Here is an 8,652-nt window from a genome sequence, read left to right as displayed (position 1 = left end):
GAAAAAGCGCCTCAGCCCGCGGCGCCTGCGCAGAAGGCTTTAGACGCTGTGAAGCAGGAGGCACTTGGGATCGTCCGCAAGGTTGGGACTGCTACAGAGGCCGCCACGGAGCCCGCCGGAGCCACCGTTCCTACTGCTGCTGCCGCCGCTGCCCGAATCGGAACCATCGGGCCGCAGCCGCCGGCAATGCCGCGAAGGAAGGTGAGAGGAACGGGACAGAAAGGATGGCGGGATTCTAGGGACAGTCGATTGAGCAACGTGACGCATTGGCTACGCCTCACGATGGTTGGGTTCCAACTTCCCGCGCCCAGCTCAGCAGCCCTCTCTTCTCTCCATACCCAAAAGAAAAATGTGGGCCCGACCCTGGCCTCGGCCTATGCTTGCATCTATTCCCGCCCTCTGCTTGCCTGTATCGGAGGCGTTCTTCTCGGTAATTGGTCGCTGAAAGATCTAGAGGGATATTGATTGGCTGGTGACACCGCCCATTTGGGTCCAACAGTCACCACCCCGCGTGCGGGGGCGGTGACGGGGTGGGGGGAGTCCAGCCCTACTGCTTTTCGACTGGCTGAAGAGAACGATCCCCCCTCTCTTGATTGGCTGGGCTTGGCAGTCTGTCCCGTGGGGGCGCGGTTTCCTGGTACCATGATTGGGTGGCACGAATCCCCGCCCTTCCGGCTCGTGTTGCTGATAGGTGCAGAGGCGGGGTGTTTTAGCATCCTTCCTGTCTGGGTCGGGGGCACAACAAAGCAGAGGACTGGGTGGTAGAGAAACAGCGCCCACTCCCCAGGGATTCATTCCACTTAGGCCTGTTGCGTCTACGCCGTCATGTTTATCTTATTTGCTTAGTTGGACAGCGCCTACAAAATGCAGTTCGTAGAATCAGAAATTTTTTACAATTAAATAGGATTTAATAGGATCACCTAGGACACCCCCATTCCTTTTCTGCAGCTGAACACACCGAAGCCTAATGGAGTGCCCCAAGCCATTCAATTAGATAACGCCAGAGCCAGGACTACAGAACAAATTTAACTGAATTCAACAAATGTTTTTTGACTACTCGATACCTGCTGGTTGCTGGAAATTCAAAAATTAACTAGACCTGTCCCTGGCCTAAGGAAATCACAGTCTAATGTGGAAAAACAGGCATATAAATAACGAGAAGGAGCTAGCAAGTTCTCTACTTGGACGTAAGATACAAAGCTTTATGGGAAGGAAATGAGGGACCAATTAAGTCAGCTCTAGAGTAGGATGGTAAGTAAATTGGTGAAAGCCAGGGAGAAGACCTGAATTCCAGAGTCAAGCGAGGAAGGGGGGATGGTCAGGATTCAAATATTGGGGTAATTGGACTAGATGACCAGTAAGACTTCCCCTTCATCCTGTGGATTTTCTGTGACTCTGGTGCCTCGATGTTTCTGGCCAGAATACCCTTGAAATATTTTGAAAGCTAGGTGGTGGTCTTGTTCATTCCTGCATAAATCTTTCTCTTCATAGTGGCTTTTTAATAAAATATTTGTACCTTTTATTGTCTACTAAAAATGACCTGCATTAATAGGTGGTGTTTATTTGGTTAAGGCTTACCAAATGCAGGAATAGTATTGGTTCCCTGGAATAGTCAGCAGCTCCCTTTATGAAATTCCCAAATACACAGAGCTCTGAAAATGTAAATTTTTTTAGTAACTTAATTGGTGGCAAAACTTGTCCTAAACTGTCCTGAGACTAGTAGTTTTGGGAAGTCTCATTTAGTGTGATTGTTCATATATTTTGCTGTGGAAATATTAATGTGTTTGATTGTAGGATGTTACTTGCTGGGTACATGCAAAGTGTTCCTTTTCCACACATTAAACATGAATTTCAAACACAACTGGCCCTACAGGGTTTTGAATAAAGAGTAGGGGACTTGCAGTTTGAAGTTTTGTATTTTTTTTTTTAGCAAGTACTCTTCCTGTTCTGCTTTAGCAAAGGATATAGTGTTAATGCTCACTTAATAAAGTTATCTTTATGCCTATAATCACATTTCAGGAGGCTAATAATTGACAATAATTGCTAACTGAAAAGATGATAAAATGTTTTTGAATACCTATGAGTCTTCATGTGCAAGCTGCCTTTTTTTAAGAAAATACTTTTGGCATTCATGTGGAAAAACTTCATAGGTAGATAGAAAATAGAATGTAAGAAAGAAGAATTTTAATATTTTTCTTTTAGTTTTTTGGGGATCAAGAGTTGTGGACCTTGATATTTTAAATTTAGTGTATGGTTTTAAAAAGTGTGATGGCTATTTGTGGAGACTTTGAACAAAAGCTACCCTAAAGTTAATGGAGTGAAGCACGAACATTTTTCTCACTACCTTGGACTTTCTATAACTATATGGTTTTGTCAGCCGAGTTGGGTACTTTTATTTCCAGTTTGTGGTACTGACCTCCCAATGGACTTGTTTCAGAATTAGTGATAATACAGTAAGAATTAATTCTCCTTCATTTATTTAGTAAAGGTGCATTGTCTGTAGATTGTTCATTTAAATGTCCTAAACAAAGGGAAGTTGGGTGTGGAATCTGTCTTGGGTTTGTCAGCATCATGGTTTTTAGCATCATGGTTTGTTTTATTTCCACTGTAAATACAAATCCACAGAGTAAATGCTTCTGTTGCTAATGTCTGGATCTGTGGTGTTACAGAGGAATGCAGGCAGTAGTTCAGATGGAACCGAAGATTCCGATTTTTCTACAGATCTTGAGCACACAGACAGTTCAGAGAGCGATGGCACATCCCGGCGGTCTGCTCGCATCACCCGCTCCTCAGCCAGGCTGAGCCAGAGTTCCCAAGGTAAAAGACTTCCTTCTTCCTGACCATGCCTTTCAGCTGACTAGCTGGTCATCATATTATTATGCTAGTTAATGTGGAAACTGGTCCCTTGGCTTGGTGTAGATGATAGAATCTGGTAAGAGGCAGATTGAATGACAACAGATGTATCAGATCTTTAAAAATGGTTGTATTGTGACTGCTGCCCAATTTGTAGACCCAAAGGAACTGTGTCTGATAAAATGGATATGTGACATATGTATATCTTGAGTTGTTTAAATTTTTTTTAGATTATAGTTTTCCCATCAGTAGAATGGTAATATTATCTCTTCACTTTCTGTTAGAATGGTATAGGCTTGGGAACTTAAAATAGTCTCCTGACCTTGTTATTGGAGGACCCCCAATACTTCTAAATACTACTCAAACTTTTATAAAATTCTGTGAATAGTCTGATACAATTAATAGATATAAATAGTTGCACCCAACTGTTAGTTGTAATAACCCAGAATTTCACTTCGGTAGTAAAGTATAGAGAATCTTGATGTTGGAAGGTAGTTGGAAGGTTCCCTAGTGCAATTAGCCTTTTGGGGTTAGGGTTGGAAGGTATCCCTGGTCCCTGCTGGCTCTGCTCTGGGATTCCTTGGGTGGGGGAAAGAAGGTTGCAGTTAATAAATAAAACTGATGGACAATAGGTGGTAATAAATTACAGGGGAAAATTGTAAGAGACTGAGCACTTAAATAGCACTGACTGATGACTACTTTATGAGCATGTTGAAAAATGAGAGAAAAACATCAGTTTTTCAGACAAGAAAGTGGGAACATTCTCTCTTAACAACTGTTCATAACTTTCTTTTGAATTCAGCATTTCAGCTGAAGTAAAGCTGTTGTCTCTTGACTATAATTCAGGTATTATGCACGTACTAGAATGCCATGATAGAAAAATCATAGTTCCTGCCCTCAAGGAGCTCACAGTTTTGTGCAGGATACAGATATGAAAATGGATCATGGTAATTCATTGTGGTAAGGGCTCTGAGAGAGGTTTGCATAGAAGACTGGAAGCCCAGAGATGAGGCAGCCAACTGAGGGCAGGTCTCCCAGATGGAAATCTTAAAAGATCTAGTAGGGATCTAGTTAAAAAAAGGAAAATGTTACTCTAGATAGAGGGATCTGTATTTGCAAAGGAGGGGCCTAATGCTGTTACAAAGTATAACTGGCTGTGCCCTGGACACCTGAAAGTTGTAAATATTCAGAACAGCTAGGAAATACCTGAGCTCTGGGTCTCTCTATAGTTATTATTATACTTTGACTCCAGAGTTGCACAACTCCTAGGGGCACCATTCACAATGTAGTTTATGTAAGGCAGCCCTCTCTAAAGCAAATTGTAGACAATGTTGTAAGTAGAACCTCCTGGAGGTGTGCAAACTGATACAACCCAGCTGTGTGCTAAAGTTTTACCCTGAAGTTTGAGAATTTCAGTTTTCTTTGAGAACATAAAAAAATTTTTGTTATTTAAAATATGTTTTAATTTCAGCTTTGAATTCCTTTTATTCCTTGTTTAAGGGATATAAATTAGAGATATAAAAAGGATGCCAGGTGCTTCAGAAGGGTTTTGCTATCCAAAAGAATTTTAAAAGCTGCATTCTTGTCTTAACCACTTTGAACCTATTGTGATTTTGCTTCAGGGTGTCAGGGTAATTGGGAAGAAAAAAAAATACCTAAAGAAAAGAAGAATTTGTGTATTGTACCTTTAGTAGCAAAATACCTGTTTTATGGTGGGTTGGAGTAAGGGAGGAAAGAGAGGTTGCAGCTACTATTTATAAAACACTAGATCTATGTTCCAGGATCATGTTAAATGCTTTATATGAATTATCTCCCTTATTCCTTACAACAGACATATGAGGAATGTGCTACTAGTATTTTCCTTTTTTTATAGTTGAGGAAATAGACTTGGAGAGATAACTTGTCTAAGATGCTACAGCTAGTTGGTAGGGTAGAGTGGAATTGAATCGGAGTCAGTCTTGATTCCAGAACCTAAATTATCAATCTTATACTATATTGTATCTCTACACCTGATCTAGGCTTTTTGCTTAAATTTTACTTAATAAAATGGATACTTAAAAATTTTTTTTGGATTTTGTGAAATAAGAGAGGAGGGCTTACATGCTAATAAAGCATATGGGTGACAAATATGACAAATTTTCTCCTTTTCTCTTTATTTTATTATCTTTTGAAATCGGGATCAGATTCCAGCCCTGTTAGAAATTTGCAGTCTTTTGGCACTGAGGAGCCTGCTTATTCTACCCGAAGAGTGACCCGTAGTCAGCAGCAGCCCACCCCAGTGACTCCGAAAAAATACCCACTTCGGCAGACTCGCTCATCTGGCTCAGAAACTGAGCAAGTGGTTGACTTTTCAGATAGAGGTGAGTGGGTATAGTATGGTTTAAACCCAATATAGAGAGGATCTGGTCAATTTCCTCTTAGGGAAGGCTTGAGGCCACTGCAGATAGATGCCTAATACAAACAGAATTCAGCCAGATGAATGCTATTCACCTGATTCCTGTCTAACGTCTTGCTGAAGACAGTTTGATACTGGAGATCTAGAGTAGCTGGAGTACATTAAATTGGACCTGTCAGAAGCAAAATGGACTGGGGCCCTCTTAACTAGCAGATGAGGAGGGCTTGAACCAGACTTTCTTACAGCCATGCTTATCAGTCCAATTTCTGAGAAGTAACCTTCGGTAATGGGGAATAGTAAGCCATTGAGATTGTGATTTACCAGCCTGAATCAGAGACCTTAGAATAGAGGTAACAGACTACTGAGCTTCTAGCCTGAACATGGTTGGTTAGTTTATTTGCACAGTGTTTATGTTTATTATTATAATTTTTTAGTTTGTTTCATGTAAAAACAAATTTTTACAGCAATTTCATGTAAAAACCTGGGTTACTTGTTTCTTTAAAAAAATGGAAGGCTCTGGGAACATGAGGCCACCATTCACCCACAGTAATAATTGCCTGGCACTGAATAGTAGTAGTTTACTTGAGATGAACAACTGGCTCTCTATTTGGCTTTGCTCAGCCTTTGTAGGCATTTGGTTCGCAACCCCTGATTTTAAAGTCTAGAACTGTTAGATTACCAAGAAGCTAACTCAAAGAGTCAAGTCCATTCACACCCACACCAAACCTGTTCAGTATCCAGAAGGAAAACTCTTTTCACTTCCTTTCCATCCTTAATATCTCCTAGAAGGAGAGTGGGATGGTAATGTTTTTTAAAAAATTTATTTCCATCAGTTTTAATTACCCATGACTGGGGGCATAGTAGAAACTCAGATAAATGAAATGTATTAGGTAGACCTCAAATTTAATTTTAGTCACAATTTAAAGTAGCACAAAAGGAATGATGTTAGTTTCTCTTCATTTTCCATTTTGCCTTATAGCAGACAAGTGGCCAAAAATTACTGGTTAAATCATAGGAAGAGCATGTGGGAAGCCTGTAAACTCTTGAATAGTAAACCTGAATAAATGATCCCCATTCACGAGTTCTACCAATTGTCATTGCTTTAGAAACTAAAAATACAGCTGATCATGACGAATCTCCACCTCGAACTCCAACTGGAAATGCACCTTCTTCTGAGTCTGACATTGACATCTCCAGCCCGAATGTGTCTCATGATGAGAGCATTGCCAAGGACATGTCCCTGAAGGACTCGGGCAGTGATCTTTCTCATCGCCCCAAGCGCCGTCGCTTTCATGAAAGCTACAATTTCAATATGAAGTGTCCTACGCCAGGCTGTAACTCACTAGGTGAGTGTGCTCTGGCTTCATGGCACCCTGTGTTCTGTGGTTCTCTCCTTCTGGAATTAGGATCATGAAGAAATGCTTTGTATTCTGTTGCAACTTACCTTCTTAGACTCTTCAGTGATTATACACTCAGAGTAACATTGAGTTGCCCACTTGAGTAAAAGCATTTTCCTTCTTGGCCTATTATCCATAATAATATATCTGTTTGCAAGGAAAGTAACTGTGATGTACCATTTAGTTTATTGAGAGCTATTCCCAGTGAAAAATTCCCTCCTTTTGTCAGCAGAAAACAAAAAGTAACTGTGATGTACCATTTAGTTTATTGAGAGCTATTCCCAGTGAAAAATTCCCTCCTTTTGTCAGCAGAAAACAAAATAGAAGACTGATTATCTCTAAACATCTCATTTTATGGCACACAGTTCAAGCTTAATAAGGATAATAAAGCATAAGCTTGTGCAGAATAGGGCTTCTATGGCCATAGCTTCTAAAGAAATAAGAAAAACAGATTTCCTATCAAGAGGCTATGAAACTAAGAAGGCATAAATGAGAGCTTGGCCTTTTTTAACTTTGGTTGCTTGAGGTCCTGTGACCTTGTATACTTAATAAGTGTAAGTCAGACAAAGACTTCTCAGAAAAATTAGTATTTCATTGTTTTCTTATGACTTGTACCCCTTACTGAAATTTACTGAAAAAAAGGGATTTACTTTTGATGGTTTAAATCTTATTTATGCTCCTTAAGTGAGCTTTGGTGCAAATGTTGACCTTAAGCTTTTGTCTGGAGTTGGTAGGCACTGATTGGAAAATTGGAGGCCTTTCACTACTGGGTCTGCTTCTTAAGTTTATGAGTTTTTGAATGTGGCCACCACATTCAGAAGAAAAGTAGAGTAAGTTGCTGCTTTGCAGGCCAACAGTACTTTTTCCCTAGTATGTTATTTATTTGGATCCTTTCCCGGTTTAGCAGCAGTTCCTCAGATAATTTCAACCTATCAAAATGGATAGAGTAAAAGTTCCCCTTAACACCATACCAGTTATTACTCAAAGAAGATGATTGTTTCAGACCTAAGTCAATTTCCTTGGGAAAATAATGAAAAACTGAGAATAGGCATCATGTAAACCTTAGTGGGAGAAATAACTAATACACTTCAAGAGAGTAAAGGGATTTACTTGCCACACAGCAAGGAAAGGAACTTTCTCAGCTCTGCTAGTCACTATCCATGCATCCCTAAATTGTTACTTTTATTTTATGCCAGTTATTCAATAAATACTTATTGAATGTTTGCCATGTACCAGATAATTTTAAATTCTGGGAATTTAGTTGTGAACAGGTAAAGTCCCTATCCTCAAGGAGCTTATGGTCTAACTACAGAAGGCAAAACAGATAAGTACATAATATATCAACTAGAGATGATCCTATGAAGTAAAATCAGAGAGCCCTGAGAGGGTAGAATATTGTACATACACACACATATAACATATGGTAGGTCATGGAAAACTGCTCTGATATGGTGACATTTGAGCAGAAACCAGAAAGAAGACTAAGCCATTAGAGTATGTGAGGGATAAGCATTATGGGTAGAGGGAACTGCATATATGGGAGATGTGCAAGGGAATGCTTAAGCATTTGATGCACACTTCATGGTCAGTATTTCCTAGGGCAGAGTAACTAAAATGGAGAGGAGAAGATAAAGTCAGAGTGAGCCTGGTTGTGTATTGTTTCTGTTCAGGACTCAGTCCCCTTAATGGAGCAGACCACAGGGTAAATGAAAATCTTCTGCATTGGAGGAAAGTTTACTTTGACTTCTGGTGTAGGTTTAAAAAGTGTGAACCTGAGCTTCCAAGATTATTCTTGATCCTGTTCTTCTGTATATGGTAGGCAAAATGATGTCATTAATTTTTAAAAATAATTTTGGTATGAAAGTATTATGTGCTTGTGAAAAATTAAAACCCTTCAGGAAGGCTTGCAGTGCGTACTTTAAAAGTTCTTCACTAAATTCCCAGATATAAAACTACTGTTGGTAGTTTTTTATGAATGTGTCTAATATTAGTTTCTATATATATGCC

At 39.8% G+C, this 8,652-nt stretch overlaps 1 protein-coding gene across 4 annotated transcripts in view; it reads left to right on the top strand.

The window, feature by feature from the left end:
• Positions 1-40: 40 nt before the first annotated feature.
• Positions 41-8,652, top strand: part of KAT7 (lysine acetyltransferase 7) — a 30,897-nt gene continuing 22,285 nt past the window's right edge. For all 4 annotated transcript variants that reach the window (XM_036879655.2, XM_036879656.2, XM_036879653.2 and 1 more), the window contains exons 1-4: positions 41-201; positions 2,670-2,817; positions 5,037-5,213; positions 6,355-6,594. In XM_036879655.2, the coding sequence (XP_036735550.1) occupies positions 187-201; positions 2,670-2,817; positions 5,037-5,213; positions 6,355-6,594 (580 nt within the window). In that variant the 5' untranslated portion in view covers positions 41-186. The remainder of the gene's footprint in view (positions 202-2,669; positions 2,818-5,036; positions 5,214-6,354; positions 6,595-8,652) is intronic.

The sequence above is a fragment of the Manis pentadactyla genome, chromosome 4 (genome assembly GCF_030020395.1).
Source record: "Manis pentadactyla isolate mManPen7 chromosome 4, mManPen7.hap1, whole genome shotgun sequence".
Lineage (NCBI taxonomy): Eukaryota > Metazoa > Chordata > Mammalia > Pholidota > Manidae > Manis > Manis pentadactyla.
The sequence above is the reverse complement of the archived record's forward strand: the minus strand, read 5'-3'. Positions and strand labels throughout refer to the sequence as shown.